The sequence below is a fragment of the Saccostrea echinata genome, unplaced genomic scaffold, assembly GCF_033153115.1.
Source record: "Saccostrea echinata isolate AGI-Se365-2 ecotype Australia unplaced genomic scaffold, CSIRO_AGI_Sech_v1 ptg000025l, whole genome shotgun sequence".
NCBI classification, from domain to species: Eukaryota; Metazoa; Mollusca; class Bivalvia; order Ostreida; family Ostreidae; genus Saccostrea; species Saccostrea echinata.
This window is the reverse complement of record NW_026889774.1, coordinates 2,944,098-2,962,177: the sequence shown is the minus strand read 5'-3', so window position 1 is coordinate 2,962,177 and position 18,080 is coordinate 2,944,098. Positions and strand designations below refer to the sequence as shown.

Here is an 18,080-nt window from a genome sequence, read left to right as displayed (position 1 = left end):
GCAGACATTGTACATTTTATGTTTCATCAGCCTTTTGTAGCTCTTCTTCAAAGAAAAGCTCATAATGCTTTGATAAAAAAAAAATATGCAAAGAATATTTGTATTTTTTATTTATGAATATACATCCATGAAATTATTGAGCAAGAAAGGGGGTAAAAAAGATATATACATCAGAATGTCTGGAGAAGGTATAAATACATAATAAATATTTTGGGTGAAAAGTGTTAGATTATTTTAAAGTTCTAGTTTCAAAAAAAGATAAAGTAGCAAGAATTGACTCTTTGTATAAATAAGGATAACTCAAGAACTTGATCTTGCTGGTTTCAAACGTTTACCAAGCAGTGCTTTAATTAATCCACTGACTTCCCCAGATCATACAAGTGATAGAGAGTTGTAAGGTTGCATTTGAAGTACGAGACTCAAGGCAAAATATTATCAAATTTAATTTAAATTTCAGCCAGAGACGAGGTGAATATGCAAGTTGTACGATGATTCTGATTTTCACTGAATTTTGTTCATGTGTCCGAGTTTTTAACAAGTATAAATGACTATTTTTACACCATTAATTAATGCTTTATTTTAGCAAACTTTCAGTGAAAGTACAGAGTACCTAGAACTATTCATATAATACTGGAAAATTACTGTGCAGCATGTGAAGATCGTGTGTTATATTAAATCGATCGATCCTTTTGCTTTATTTATGAAATATATGGTACCGGTACTTGGCAGTACAGTAATCTCAAGTTATTCTGTTTTACGTAGGACTGAGTGAAAGATAGGAAATGTGAACAATACATGTATATATAGAACTGTGATCTGAGGAAAATGTGCAGAGACAATCACCGAGATTCGTCCATGAAATCTATTTATTGTTGAGTTATTGAATGGCGTATTCAGCAGTTCAGTGCGTGACATTTTTATAGCGACACAACGTACCAGAATCATGCAAAAAGTTGCTGACAAAGCTAATTTGAACCTTTTCTTTCATGCACAAAGTAATCTGACCAACTACTTGACTGTACATAGTGTGTTAAGACACCAGCGACTAGTTCTGTTTGAAAAACTATTCTGTATGCTTGTACATGTATTAAAAAGGTATAGGATTTTTTTTTATTATTGTTCAAAGCTAGGGAACACGTGCCTATGCTTCAGTCATATGGAAAGATTAACAGTGGATTCACTTTTTGGTGGAATCGGTGCATTTTCAGAGTAATTTATGAAATACGTATACTTTAGGAATGACTCTAATTCTTGGCCAAATTATTCGAGTATAACCTGGTTTGGGTCAGTTTACGCTTTATAATCCGCGAAGCGGATTATAAAACAGCGTAAACTGACCCAAACCAGGTTATACTCGAATAATTTGGCCAAGAATTAGAGTCATTCCTTATAATTTAATTTTAAAATCATTAAATAACTATGGGTGTAAAATTTCGTTGCTTTTTATTAGTTCAAATTTGCCGCTCAATAATACAACCGTAGTAACGGAAGTGATGGGAAGCGAGGGGAGGTAAAAACTGATACATAGGCCTAGCAGCTTGTTTACATGTGGTAAGATCGAATTATTGTTTGAAGTTAAAGGTATATTTATTAAATCTGGAATTTTCCATGAATCCCGAGGACTGGAAATAAGAGGATTGGATGCATACAGATGATTCAGCTGGTTGTCCGGGGGGGGGGGGGGTCCCCATACCAAACCAGGTTATACAGAAATAATTTGTGTTCCTTTTTGGATATTAACCAATCAGAGGCTAGAATACAAACAAAATTAAATTATAGTTATGTAACCAAATAATCCCCCCATCTCCAAGAAACACGGATCTTACGGTAAGTTGCTAAAAAGAGAAAGGAAAGCGGCTTGTCTAATTTTTCTCATAATGCCATACATCGCTTTTTGTGCTTGTTCATATAAGTGTTTTTTTTGTTTTACAAAAGGAACCTGTGCGTGAAAAAACAACGCCTAGATATTTAAACTCTCTATCATTTTCAATAACTAAGTTGTCGTAATAAAATTTTCTTTTTAACATAGGGCCCTTTGAAAATACTAGAATCTTCGTTTTTTCGACATTCACTTTCAACTACCATTGTAAACAATATGTCTGAAATTTATTGATTGCATGTTGTAATTCATCGGCTGATTCAGCCATAATAACAGTGTCATTCGCATAAAAGAGAAACAATAATTTAAAATAATTTAATTTTGTTTGTATTCTAGCCTCTGATTGGTTAATATCCAAAAAGGAACACAAATTATTTCTGTATAACCTGGTTTGGTATGGGGACACCCCCCCCCCCCCCCCGACAACCAGCTGAATCATCTGTATCCATACAATCCTCTCATTTCCAGTCCTCGGGATTCATGGAAAATTCCAGATTTAATAAACGTACCTTTAACTTCAAACAATAATTCGATCTTACCACATGTAAACGAGCTGCTAGGCCTATGTATCAGTTTTTACCTCCCCTCGCTTCCCATCACTTCCGTTACTTCCGTTACTACGGTTGTATTATTGAGCGGCAAATTTGAACTAATAAAAAGCAACGAAATTTTACACCCATAGTTATTTAATGATTTTAAAATTAAATTATAAGGAATGACTCTAATTCTTGGCCAAATTATTCGAGTATAACCTGGTTTGGGTCAGTTTACGCTGTTATAAAACAGCGTAAACTGACCCAAACCAGGTTATACTCGAATAATTTGGCCAAGAATTAGAGTCATTCCTAAAATACATTAGTAATTCGTTCTCAATGGTTCTTGAAATACTTTGTAAGCCTGCAATATTCTTGTTCAGTAAAAAATCTTCAAGATCATTAATATACATTGAAAATAAAAAGGGTGAAAGATTTTCTCCCTGCCTTACTCCTACATTACAACTAAAAAATTCTGTGGACATGCCATTTATTTTCACCATAGATTTAACACCTTTGTACATATTTTGAATGTATTGAAAACATTTACCATTTATACCATTAATATGTATCTTGGTCCAAAGCCCATTCCGCAATACAGTATCAAATGCCCGTTTAAAGTCAACAATGGCGCAAAATAGTTTCTTTTATCTTTGCATCAAGATATTTGATAAAAATTGTAAGGTAAGGATATGATCAAGTGTAGAATAATTTTTTCAAATATCTGTAATACATAGGATAATAGAATTGGCACTTAAACATCTTAAGTTTATTAAGTTAAAATATCATCAAAACATAGATATTAAAAATGATTAAAATAGAAATAAAGTCAAAAAGAATATAATTTTGAATGCAAATCATTGACCATTTACAAATTTACTGATTAAAAAAAATTGTATCGATTAATACTAATGAAAATAAAATAAATACTGATTTTAAAAATTGACACGAATTAATTTAAATTTAAAAAAAAACAGAATTAATTTTGAATATTTATTTCATTTGCCACCCTATGCATTATCAGAATTTAAGTATATTTCTATAACCTTTTTCTGTGGTTAATCTAAAACAGACTATAGGTCACCTGTAATTAATTTCTTTTGTTCTCTCCCTCCCCTTACCTGTACACAATTCCCACCCAGCCAAAACCAGTCACCTGTAACAATTTCAGAATTTTGGCTTTGTGGGAAGACACCCTTTGGACAGTTTATTTTTCCCTGTTAGTCAAAAAAATGAAGTTACAGGATTTTGATTTTTTCCCTATTTTTTGTATTTTTCTTATTGATCGATTGATTGATGGACCTTTAAAAAAATACTGCTGTGCCGCAATGGGAAAATATTATGTATCTGGTCTAAGATGTGATGGGATGGTTCGAATTCGCCTAAAGTCTAAGAGCATATTTTAATAATAATAATAATGAAAAAAACTCAATGGTCATTTTTACCACCATGAAAAACTCTCTCTCCTACAAGTAAGAGCCCCAGTTAACGTCCCTACGCTCCTTATATATTGTATTCCCGGTTACGCGGCGCCAAGTCAAGTGTCTCTCCGTGAACCTCTAGCATGCTGAAGTAAATTAGGGGTGGGTGCATGATTTTTTTCGGGGGGGGGGGTGTCCACATGTCAGACTCGGGGAGAAAAGTAAACCATCTGCCCAAACCTGAAAAACCGTTTAAAAAAATATTTCTTAGGGGGGGGGGGTCTTTCCTATGTCAATTTTCCTTCAAACATGACTCCTTACCGTTTTTATAGGAGTCCGTGTTTCCTAGGGTAGGGGGTTCCATGGTCATTTTTTCCGTTACTTTTACATAGGAATTAAATAACTCTTAAATTTCCCACTGACCCCCCCCCCCCCCCTCTAGATCCCACAGACGTTTGATAATGTATTCTTTATTCTGTATTCACATTCTATACTAAAATATTGTGTATTTATGTATGAACAATTGATGATTCTTATAATGTGTTGTGCCTTTGCCAATTATTGTAATTGTGTTTGTGCCAATAAATATTTGTATTTGTATTTGTATTCGGAAATATGAAGTGTGATCTTAACTACTTTAAATTTTATTTTGATGGGGGATAAAGTCATGTACATGTTTGTAGAAGGGAAGAATTCAGCATACAATGTAAAGAAGTGTTCCAACATTGACAAACTAAATTGGGGGAGAAAAAAGATCAAGAATAGTGAAGAAGTGCATACTGCTGAGAAGAATGTTTTGACTGACAAAATTAAGCAGTTGATATCGGGTGTTGATATCATAGCTAGTAATAGTAGGATGCTAAAATGAACAAGGCGAAAAGCAATGCTAATGATTATAACAAATTAAAAAATGCTGTCAGTACGGGAGATGTGACGGCGGTCAGACGATTAATTAAGGGCGGGGTTAATGTTAATTCACGAACACTGGCACATGATTGGGTATGTATTTGCTGATTGATGGGATACAACACGTTTTTACAGGTCCAGTACAATTGGTACATTTACTGATTCAGCTACGTAGCTAAAATTACCTACTGTAGCTTTATTTACCTACCTCAGGTAACTTTATTTAGCTATTTCAAGGCAACTTTTCATAATTTGCTTTTTATTTTAAAAATACAAAAAATCGCAAATAAATGACTACTAATATTTATTCTAGGTACATGTATTTATATTTAAAAATGAATCCAAAGCAGAGATAGTTTTAACATTGCTGCGTAACATTTTTATGGAAAAGATGTTTGAGTAACCACCTTGTGTCCGATGAGGCATGGATAAGTATGATTACTTCACATTGTGCTCATGTTAACCATAACTAGTTTTCTTTGTTATTTCATTCAAGAAGTAACTGTTTGGTCACAAATTAACTGTTGTATACACAGGGCTATAAAAATAATTATTTTTTTTCACTGGTCACTCGGGCTATCACCTTAATTTTTTACTGGTCAACTCAGTACTTTCACTGTCCCACTGGGCAAGTAGATTTTTAAAGGACTGGCCTGAAACCAAAATACAATACTGTAATAATAGTAATATTTTGTTTATATTGTGATACTTAATAGTACAACTTAACAAATCAAGAAATGACAGAACTTGGACACACAACCCTGTCAAGTTAACTAGCCCGACCATAAATGAATATGCATAAAAAAACACTGACCCAAAGGGCATGTGCTCTTTACAACGTACTATTGCTGCCCAGATTAAAAATTAACTGGCCCATGCAGACCAGCAAAATCCGACTTTTGACCAGGTTAAAAAAAGATCATCGTTTTCAAAGTTAAAAATTATCACTGTGTACAGTTACTCAAACAATTGAAATGAAGTGCATCATTTGCTTTAAAGTGTTCAAAAGCAGCAATGTTTAAACTATCTCTGCTTTGGATTGCTTTTTAAATAATCCCTAGTATAAATATTAGTAGACATATTCTCGCAATTTTTGGTATTTTTTAATTAAAAAGCAAAATTGTGAAAAGTTGCATTGAAATAGCTAAATAAAGCTACATGAAGAAGCTAAATAAAGCTTTGGTAGGTAATTCTAGCTACATAGCTAAATGAGCTGATTGTACTGGACTGGTTATATGAATATTGCAGTTGAGATATATGTTAAAAGTAAGAATTTAGAAAAACTTTTTTTTGAGCAAAAGAAATAAGTGTTATGATATTATTAAGACATCCGTATACAGGCATAGTGGTAAGACATATGGTGTTCGTTTTGTTTTTAAAAAAGTGGATGTCCAGGATAAGCCAATTTCTTCTTTCCACTAGTGACTGTAGTGTTATATATGTCTCAAATTATTGTCAAGAGAGAATTATGACATATCATAACATTAGTATTAATAACCTACCTAGTCCTTATTGCACCTAGAGGCACATAGGGCAAAACTAGGGATTTCCATGCTTTTTTATCCTGAGCTTTTTTACTCTGCACCTCCACAGGTAAGTTTCATGTCTAAGTTCTTGCTCACCTGGTCACCTCTATGTTATTTTTGGTTAGCCTCTCCTCCTTTTTTCTTCTGGGGTCCATATAAGGCCACTTTTTTAATGTCATATTTCTTGGCTTTCTAAGATGTGACCTATCTATCTCAATCTGTGTTTCCCCAGTAATGCCCTCATTTAAGTGAATTCATCATTAATTAGTATTAATTGAATATTACCTAAATGACTTGCAAGTACCTGACAGTGTATCTTTGTATTTCAGAATGGAACAACAATTCTCCATATAGCTGTTGCAAACAATAATTCTGATATTGTTAAACTGCTTCTGAGGGCTGGGGCTGATGTGAAGACAGCAAACAATGTAAGCCATTAAATGAGTTTTTAATTATTACTTTCATATTCATAAAGTGTTCAGATAAGTATATCAATGCACATTTAATACCTGGTAATCACACACTTACATTTTAGTTCCCCCAAATCATCTTCAACATAGCAGTATTTACACATACTTTGATTTTATAATCAACATATTATAATTAATTTAGAAATTTAGTTACTCTCTCTTTAGGCATATCGCATGTATGTCACCATGAAAATAAACTTTTTTAATCCAGTTGATATTTACTCTGTAGCAAGGAAGGACTCCTTTACATATTGCTTCAAGATCAGGAAATGCTGATATTACAAAACAACTTATTGATGCTGGATCAGATGTTGATGCCACAACTAAGGTTGGTTGTACAGTGTCATAATATTCCAGAATAGATGAATGATCAACTAAAGTGTTCAAGTTTTAAATCAAAATTTTACTTGTTCAACTCCTGAGCTGCCATTACTGCAGAAAGGATTCTAACTTTCAAAGTTAGGACACATGCAGTCCTGGATAAACTTTTTTGTTCATGATTAATATGAATATTTGATCCCATTTAAGAAGAATAAATCTGTAATGTTATCATAACCTCTTGCAGAAAAGTGAGAGGGAGATAATATTCAAATATATATTTTTAGCTCACCTAAGCTGAAAGCTCTGCAAGTGAGCTTTTCTGATCACCTGGTGTCCAGCGTCCATCCGTTTTGCTATCCTTCTGTAAACTTTTCACATTTTCAATCCTCTTCTTAAAAACCGCTGGACCAGAAAAGATGAAACTTACATGGAAGTATTCTTTGGTAGTTTAGATTCTAAATTGTTGAAATCATGGCCACCGGGGGTAGGTGGGGCCAAAACAGGGAATCAAATTTTTACATTGAAATATATAGGAAAAATCTTTAAAAATATTCCTCTCAAGAACCACTGGGCCAGAAAAGCTGAAACTTATGTGGAAGCATCCTGGGGTAGTGTAGATTTTAAATTGTTGAAATCATGCCCCCCCCCCCCCGGGGGGGGGGGGTAGGGGGGGGCCACATAGGGAATCCAAGTTTTACATTGTAAATATATTAGGAAAAAATTTTGTCAAGAACCACTGGGCCAGAAAAGATGAAACTTATGTAGAAGCATCATGGGGTAGTGTAGATTCTAAGTTGTTGTAATCATGGCCCCCAGGCATTGGGTGGGGCCACAAGGGGGGAAAATCTGGTGAAGAACAGCAGGGCCAAAGTTACTCAGGTGAGTGTTTTGGCCCATGGGCCTCTTGATTCTGATTGTATTGATATGTTTAACAGTTTATGATAATTTAATCTTAATTTAGGTAGGTTGTTCAAATGAGAGCAAATTATTTTCAATTCATTTTATTATTGGGATTCGTCATTAATCCATTTTTTAAACTACTTGACACACAACAGAAAAGAGTAACCTTTTCAGGTGTTTAAAGAATGGAGGATTGGGAATGAAATGTACTGTGTTTTTATAGGATTGTAGGACAGCTTTACATACTGCTACATGGAGAGGACATACAGATGTAGTCAGACTTTTAGTGGAAGCCAATGCTGATGTCAACATACATGATGGTGTATGCATTGAGAAACTTAATATGCGTATATCATTTGCTTGCTGTTGAATTCATTGTTACTCTCTTACGATCATTGTAATAATAATATTTAAGTAGAAATGAATGATTCTTTAAGGAGGGATTCTTGTCTGGTTTCTGACTAGATGAGATATTCAAAGTATATTTGCTTATATGTTTTATATATTTAGATGTAAGAGATTTAAAAGATCATATTTTTCTTTCCTTGTCACAATTGTACAACTTTAAATAGAAATGGTAAAGTGAGTTTGAAATCTAGCAGGGACTGTATTTTTGGCGGAATGGCGGTGTATTAAACTACTTAAGATATATTTTTTCCTGCCTCTCAAAATAATTATATAACCATGAATTTAGTTATAATTTTTACACAATCAAAGACCTGGAGAAAATTTTTAAATGTAAGTTAAATTAATAATAAGGGACTAAAGTTTTAAAATATATCAAAATAAATATGATTTTCCAAACAAACTACAATTATGTTAGCTTTTAAAAGCTTCCAACCTTAGTTCAGATTTGAGCCAAAAATCCGTAAAAAGTGTTTTTTCTCTCTTAGTAAACGGTCAAAACTTTTTGTTTTTGTATCATTTTGTATCTTTATGTGACAACTTTACCATGTGAAAATAAGAAAAATTTAAATATAGGAAGCATATGAAAATAACTAAAATGTCTTAAAATTTTAAGAAAAATAGAGAAAATTCGGATTAGCCAATATCCATTTTAGTTAAATTATTTATGTCAATTTGGTAATATCATCTTATAGACCCTATATGGTAATATCTCATAATCTCTTAATGCAAAAAGAAAAACATTTAATTTATTGAAATAGAAGTAGGCATCAAATGATTGGCAACAGTAATTTTTTATTCTTAATGTCCAGGAAAAAGGTACAAACCTTGACCTGACCTTGCCTCTAATATAAAACAGTCAAATTTAATTTAACTGATACCATCACTTAGTAATATTGTCTTCTTGATTCTGTGAAAATTTCATTGATTTTTAAATATAAGAAATAAGTGTTCTTATGAGAAGAATCCCTCCTTAAAAACAAAGTGTTATCTAACTTTCAACAAATTTTATATTAGTCACTTAATGTATAGTGAAATAAAAAAAAGAATATATCCTTAGAAATGAAGATTGTATGAAATATCTAATTGGTAACACAATTTTGAAATGCCCACATCTATTTATTTAGAAATGATAGAAATGTACATTCACTGTGCATTTTAATTTTTGCATATTATTAAATTTAGATTCCATTGATTTCTTCAGGATAGTTGGACTCCTCTATTCTGGGCAGCAAAATTAAACTACAGACAAATCACACAACTTCTCGTGGAACATGGAGCCAATTTAAATCATCGCATTGTCAATGTAAGACTCTATAATTCTGTAATGCATCAGTGAATTTATCACATGTTTATAAAATCAGAGGTATTACAAATACAAGCCCTTTTCTAAGCAGTATGACATAAGTTTGAAATTAGCTATTTTCAGCACAAGACATCTCACTTTTAAAAACATATATGTATTAAATATGAAAATAAGAGAATATTCTCTTCTAGTGTTAGACTAAAAATTAAGGATAAATCTTTTGCTAAGACTTTCATACATGTATGTAAATTCATTAGCTCACCTCGACGTAGTCGAGATGAGCTTATGCTATAACCCCGGCGTCGGCGTTAGCGTCGGCGTCCCAGGTTAAAGTTTTAGGAGCAAGTCCTATTCCCAAGTAACTATAAGCCCTACCTGGACCAAACTTGCATGGATGATGCATCTAGGGATGGACACTACCAAACTTGCTTCGGATGCTGGATCTGACCTAGATTTTCCAGATGAGTGACCAGGTTAAAGTTTTAGGAGCAGGTCCATTCCTAAGTAACTATAAGCCCTACCTGGATCAAACTTGCATGGATGATGCATCTAGGGATGGACACTACCACACTTGCTTCGGATGCTGGATCTGACCTAGATTTTCCGGATGAGTGACCAGGTTAAAGTTTTAGGAGCAGGTCCATTCCCAAGTAACTATAAGCCCTACCTTGACCAAACTTGCATGGATGATGCATCTAGGGATGGACACTACCACACTTGCTTTGGATGCTGGATCTGACCTAGATTTTCCAAATGAGTGACCAGGTTAAAGTTTTAGGAGCAGGTCCATTCCCAAGTAACTATAAGCCCTACCTTGACCAAACCTAAATGGATGATGCATCTAGGGATGGACATGGCCACACTTACTTCGGATGCTGGATCTGACCTAGATTTTCCGGATGAGTGACCAGGTTAAAGTTTTAGGAGCAGGTCCATTCCCAAGTAACTATAAGCCCTACCTTGACCAAACTTGCATGGATGATGCATCCAGGGATGGACACTACCACACTTGCTTCAGATGCTGGATCTGACCTAGATTTTCCAGATGAGTGACCAGGTTAAAGTTTTAGGAGCAGGTCCATTCCCAAGTAACTATAAGCCCTACCTTGACCAAACTTGCATGGATGATGCATCCAGGGATGGACACTACCACACCTGCTTCGGATGCTGGATCTGACCTAGATTTTCCACATGTGAGACCAGGTTTAGATTTAGGAGTAGTCTCGTTCCCAAGTAACTATAAGCCCTACCTGGACCAAATTTTCATGGATGATGCATCTAGGGATGTACACTAACCAACCTGCTTCGAATGCTGGATCTGACCTAGATTTTCCACATGAGTGAATTTTAGCCATATTTTAACCAAATTAGCATGGATGATGTATCTAGGGATGGACACTTCCAGACTTGCCTTGGATTCTGAATCTGACGTACATTTTCCAGATGAGTGACCAGGGTAATTTTTTTGGAGTAGCTATATAATATTATGGCCTGTAATGATTAAACTTGCATAGATGGTGCATCTAAGGATGAAAACTTCCAGACTTGCTTTGGATGTTGGAACTGTTGGAACTGACCAAAATTTTCTTGATTACTAAACAGGTCAGAAGTTTTTTGAGCAGGTCTATAATTAAATCAAACTTGCATGGATATTGATCTTGGGATGTACCCTAACTGGAAAAAAAATATGATGTGAAATTTGCCTTACATGTAGATAACATTCGTCGAGGTGAGCTTCGTAATCTTTGATTACCGATGTTTTTTCTTATGAAAGTGTGCCTTGTTCTTCGTGTATAATCTTTTTTGAATTCTTTTTGTCTTCTCTGCTCTTTACAAAACCTGCTTTATTTTCTATGAATATCGACAAAACTATCCAATAAAGGGGATTTGAGATGATTCAAAAGAAGGGCCATGGCAAATAAAAGAAGAGATAATTTATAAATAATAAAATTAGTTTTATAGGCATTTAAACATTTCAATCTTCTTTACATATCTCTGACCAAAAATAAAAGAACAATACACAACAGGGTCCCATATTAGCCATAAGCTTGTTAATTATGTTCAACAATGGGTTTTTTTTGTGAATCAATCTAAAATTTGAAATCATTGCTAACTAAATGTTATTCTTGTTCTGACATAAATAAATTTTTCCCCAATTAGACTCCCATTTATCACTGTATGACTTGATGATATATGCCCTTAAATAATACAGAAACATCTCTATTTCATGGTTAACAACAAAAAAGTGTCTAATTAAATGGTCAACAACTAATAATTTAGAGTAGAGTTAATGTAGAGTAATACAAAATGGCAGAAGAAATTGTGAAGTTTCATTTGAAGGTTAGAGAGCCTCTTATAATATTTCTCTTTAAAAGCCTGACTTTTGTTGTAGCTTTTTTAAAAATTATTTACAACCACTGTTCATTTTTTAAGGTCATATGCAATGTACATGCGGTAGACATACATTACAATGTACCTTTCCCATTGATAATTTTTCAAGATATTCTTGATTTACAATCATACTACCATCAGATGTTCTTTGACAAAAAATCAACAGACTTTACCAGGGGTACTGAACAGATATCAAGTGATGAAATTCCTTGAGTCATTCAAAGAAAATGAACAAAAGTTTAGTTTAGCTGGTATTTCATCATAATTTGATTTAGAAGAGATGGACAGCTTTATTAGGCATTATAAATGTCACACAAAGGTCCTTTAATTATTGAAACTCTTAATATACATGTATATAGGGAATAAGTAAATAAAGCTCAAAACTACATTGCATAAGTCCTTAAATTGTTTTATTATTTTTCTCTATTGTTGCTAGCTATCTGATTAGCTCAAACTAGATCACATGATCAAGTATAAAAAGTCTTATAAACTGGGTGTTTCTATTTTAAGCTTCTAAAAAAATTTATAAACCTGCTGTTTCTAAAATTGGAAACGTTTTTCTGTGAAGCAACAATAGTGCTGACGTCACACTGGATGTTTCTAAAAACAGATACTGCAGCTAGCTGCTATTCGTTACTGTGATGTCATAATGCGAATGACATAACAATGCCTTATATTTGAGAAAGTATTGAGTATTAGGAACATGGATTTTAAGACATTTCCTATTAACTGATAAAAAAATAAAACAATTGTAGCCTTTTGATTTGGTACAATCCCTAGATATATAGACCTTAGAGAAAGCATATCAACTCGCACTTTGTGCTTGGTCGATATGCTTTCTCTAAGGTCTATATATCTAGGGATTGACCTTATCAAAAGGCTATAATTGTGTAATATTTCAGAAAGAATACACAGCTCTACATGAAGCAGTACGGAATGGCCACATAGGTTTATCTAAGTATTTGATTCATGAAGGAGCTGATGTTAACTTGAAAGCAAAGGTAAAGTTGATAAAGTCCAATGGACTTCCACTGATATTGAAGTGTTTAGCAGTTTTTTTCCCTCAGATCTTTATGTACATATGTACTAACTTTATTGCATATCAGTAATTCTTATATATCTTCAGTGCTTTACATGTCATCGCATTTGAATTGTCTCCTATTTTACACAGTCATAAGTATAGGTATCTGCTCCGAAGGAGAGGGGGGTATACTGTTTTACCCTTGTGTGTCTGTCTGTCTGTCCATCTGTCTAGCTGTCCTTAACAAATTTTGGTTGCAGTTTTCTCAGCAATGACTCATCGCAGATGCTTGAAATTTTAACACACTCTTTGTTTAGGCATGTCATATTGGGATTAATTTTTGTGAGAATCCAATATCAACTTCCTGTTTATCTGTGCGTCTGTCCATACCATACATAACAAATTTTGGTCACAGTTTTCTCAGCAATGACTCATCGCAGGTGCTTGAAATTTTAACACACTCTTTGTTTAGGCATGCCATATGGTGGGATTAATTTTTGTGAGAATCCGATATCAACTTCCTGTTTATCCGTGCATCTGTCCATACCATGCATAACAAATTTTGGTCACAGTTTTCTCAGTAACTACTCATCGCAGATGCTTGAAATTTTAAAACCCTCTTTGTTTAGGCATGCCATATTGTGGAATCTATTTTTGTGAGAATCTTATGTCAACTTCCTGTTTATCCTTGCGTCTGTCCGTACCATACATAACAAATTTTGGTCACAGTTTTCTCAGCAACTATTCTTCGTAGATGCTTGAAATTTTAACACGCTCTTTGTTTAGGCATGCCATATGATGGGATCTATTTTTGTGAGAATCTTACGTCAACTTACTGTTTATCCTTGCATCTGTCCGTACCATACATAACAAATTTTGGTCACAGTTTACTCAGCAATTACTCATCGCAGATGCTTGAAATTTTATCACCCTCTTTGTTTAGGCATGCCATATGATGGGATCAATTTTTGTGAGAATCTTATGTCAACTTACTGTTTATCCGTGCGTCTGTCCGTACCATACATAACAAATTTTGGTCACAGTTTACTCAGCAATTACTCATCGCAGATGCTTGAAATTTTATCACCCTCTTTGTTTAGGCATGCCATATGGTGGGATTAATTTTTGTACGAATCTTATGTCAACTTCCTGTTTATCCGTGCATCTGTCAGTACCATACATTACAAATTTTGGTTGCAGATTTCTCAGCAACTACTTATTGCAAATGTTTGAAAGTTTAGCAGACTCATTGTTTTAGGCATGTCATATGGTGGGATTCATTTTTGTATGAATCTAATGTCAACTTCTTGTTTATCCCTGTGTCTGTCCAAAAATGAACTTGTGTATTCACATCAGAGCGGGGGTATTATTAGTGAGCATTGGCTCACAGACTTCTTGTTATCTTTAAAATAATCAAAATACACATGTATGTAAATTATTATATTTTTGAGCAGAATCCTGTATTTTTTGTAGCAATGGCAATAGTGGCACTAGATTTATAAATGTAGTCACTATAAATTAAGAATAAAATTAGTACCTCTGAAAATAATCTTTTTGCCATATTCTAAATTCATAATCACAATTAAGCTTATTAATAAAGCATTTTCTTCACAGGATGAAGGGATTTTAGAGTTTCTTCTGAAAACTCAGCATTTTGATCCAAAAGTTTTCACAGATATGATGGATTTCTGTATACTGCATGACTATAAACTGTGCAGAGAGTCTATATCCAAGAAAGTATTGTCTGTGAAATCATTACAGGAGTGTGAAGAAATTCATGACTGGCTGCAGAGGGTAATGCAAACAGTTCCATCTCTGTCAGCCATTTGTAGGAACTTTTTAAGGCAGCAGCTTTCATCTTGTATGAAAACACAGATCCAGAAAAGTATAGAAAAGTTACCTCTTCCCCCTCTGCTCAAAGACTATCTGGCATTCAAAGATGAAGAATGTGAATCGTTATTAAAAATTTCATTTTGAATATTTAGTTGATTTTTTCATTAACAGTTGGATTGTAAATGGATACTTTTAAATCCATCAAAATATAATTTGGCAATGTATCAGTAGGAGGAATATGTAAGTACATAACAGAAGAAGACTCATTAATAATTAATATCAAAAAGGCAAGTTAATTTTCATGGTAAAATCAGTTAAATGATACCTATATAAAACTGTTCATAGTTTTAAAACCACTATTTATATTCTGAGCTTGTGCTGATCAATGTCACAAGTATTAAGTTGGATTTTTTTTATACTCCTTCGGAAGGGGGGGGGGGGGGGTAATACCGTTTTCATTTCTGTACAAATCCGATGTCAACTTCCTGCTTTTGCTTGCATTTGTCCGTTCCAATTTCTCAGCAACTACTCATTGCTGATGCTTGAAATTTTAGCACACTCTTTGTTTAGGTATGCCATATGGTTGAATTTATTTTTAACAAATCCGATGTCAACTTCCTGTTTGTCCATGTGTCTGTCGGTACCAAATTTCCGTCACAGTTTTTTCAGCAACAACTCAAGGCAGATGCTTGAAATTTTAGCACACTCTTTGTTTAGGCATGCCATATGGTGGGATTCATGAGAGTCTATAGTCACATCAGAGCGAGAGTATTACTAGTGAGCATTGGCTCACAGATTTCATGTTATTAATATTTAGGAATCGATAGTGCTATAACGACAATATTTTTTAATACATCCCATTGGTGGATTTAAAAAGGGGGTTGATCCGGCGAGCCCCCTATAATGTTCAATCATAGTTCATTTGATCTTTAAACAGAAATGATTTATTGCATAATATGACTGTTTAATTTACAAGTCTTATTGCATATACATGTACATATTTTATTTATATGTACTGATGTATTTCTTGGCCTTCTCCTTATTTGATAAATTTAAACAATACAAATTATGAGCAGAGCCAACATGGACCTCTGGAAACAAGATGTGGGATCAGGTGCCTTGGAGGAGTAAGCATCTCCATGCCATGATTGGGTAAACAGAAAAATCAGTAGACAATTCAGTATGGAAATAATGACTTAATTATTCATATGAAAGTTAATGTTAAAGTTAATGTTCGACTAGACAGATTGTATTTGCAAACAATGTCATTGTATCGACCATAAAATTTGTGAAATGTTGCCTATAAAAGAGATTGTTGATGTCTTTGTATATCAACTTCTTTGTCAATAGCCTACCTCGTTTTAGAAATTGTTTGTACGTAGAACATACTCTTGCACATCGAATGAACTGGGAGACATAAACGTCATATGCAAGTGATAGTGGTATATTATTACATATTTAAGGAAAGTTGATGATTGATAAGTTGAAATCAAGTTTATTATCATTTGTCATCAATGTCTATAGCAAAACATTCAAATATCAATCAGACTCTGTGGTGTCTTTTATTTCGAGTTCAACGTAATATATCTTATCAACGTAAGAATGAAACTGAATATTGATAAAATGTTCATATATCTAAATGTCGATTTGAAGGCCAGAGCAAGAGACTTCTTCTTTTCTTTTGGAAGTTTTTGAAAAAATTCTGCTTTATATGAATAGAAAAACAGGTCTGCCAATAACGTAGCACAATAAGTCCCATGGAAATTCCAACGGATTGTTGGAAGATATTTCCAACAGATTGTCAGAAGACCTGGTCTCCGAAAACTACATAGATACATATTGTCATGCAGTGAGAAACTCAAGCATATGTTTAATATAAACCTGGGAGTACCTGTGTGTAGAATCCGAATGTTCATTAGGGATGACGTATACTCAGGGTTTTAGCTATAAAGTGTAAGTGCTATAAAGTACAATATGTTAAATCAAAAATTCTTCTAAATAAACAAAATAACCATGTTATAACTCAATAACATTTGAAAAATTCAATATTTTTCATTTTTGTTACAATTTTTTCTCGCAATATCGTTCATGATATTAAGATTCTATGTGTTTTCAAACATCATTTTGCAAATTTCAAAATATGGAAAAAAATCATTCCAGACAACACATCTCAAAAATCTGAACATTGACCTCGTATAATTTTAATACCAGCAGAATAAGGGCAACAAAAGTAAACTGAGGTTATACAGTGTATATAATTTAGAGTCCTTATCATTAAGATTTTTGTAATATTAAATTAAAAATGGGTTTTTAAAATTTTTTTAGAAAATTGACAGAGGAAATTCGGACTGGAATAATTAACAAGTTTATGGTTCAAACTCTAATAATTATTCCATTCCTGTTATATTTTATTATCTTAAGTGTTTTGTTACTTGTAGGATTTTGTTAATAAAGAAAATATTGGTCAGTGTGAAAAATTTAGGCATTTTCCGAGAAATACTCAGGGGCCACTAGCTTGAAAAGTAGGTCATTGACTTAGTTATTTGAAAGTGAATAATAACACTCAATCATAGATGTTCAATATATACTATAGGGGTGTATTAAAAAAAATTACCAAACGCATATTTATCAACCCACACTAAAAATACAGACAATGAAAATTAATTTCTCTGTCTCAGCATATGTCTAGACTGGCTTGCCTGTCTGATATGCGCGATATATTTCGTACGATAGAGACAGGCAGTACCAGTCTAAGCCTATGTCATTAGATAGTGTCTAAATACCTACCAAATATCTCATTGATATCTCAATTAACAAAAAATTAAGTTATGCCCAAAAAATGATGCTAAAATTGTCAGGAGTGCAACACCTTTTTGTGACGTACATTTTGAAATTTCAACATTTTTTGGAGATCTGTGAAATAAATAATAATGGTTTATGTTGAAAATAAAGACTTTCCTGATAATGTTCAAAGTATTGGGCTTTAAATGTGGACTGTAGTAACTTTTGTTTAATCAAGTTGTGGTCATGGCTGATATTTAAAAAAATGTTATACCATGACATGTCAGGAGTGCAACAGAAAAAAATGTAGTGTTGCCAAAAAAAAACATCAATTGTAAAATTCTGAAAGAAAATTAAGACAAAAAAGAATTTTCTAAGTGTAAAACA

At 33.4% G+C, this 18,080-nt stretch overlaps 1 protein-coding gene across 1 annotated transcript in view; it reads left to right on the top strand.

Annotated features, from left to right (window-relative positions):
• The window catches only part of LOC133191873 (glycerophosphocholine phosphodiesterase GPCPD1-like), a 43,559-nt gene extending 28,502 nt beyond the window's left edge, over positions 1-15,057 (top strand). The window contains exons 20-25 of the mRNA XM_061327619.1: positions 6,595-6,693; positions 6,965-7,063; positions 8,180-8,278; positions 9,566-9,667; positions 12,961-13,059; positions 14,694-15,057. Coding sequence (XP_061183603.1) covers positions 6,595-6,693; positions 6,965-7,063; positions 8,180-8,278; positions 9,566-9,667; positions 12,961-13,059; positions 14,694-15,056 — 861 coding nt within the window. The 3' untranslated portion in view covers position 15,057. The remainder of the gene's footprint in view (positions 1-6,594; positions 6,694-6,964; positions 7,064-8,179; positions 8,279-9,565; positions 9,668-12,960; positions 13,060-14,693) is intronic.
• The last annotated feature ends 3,023 nt before the right edge of the window (positions 15,058-18,080 follow it).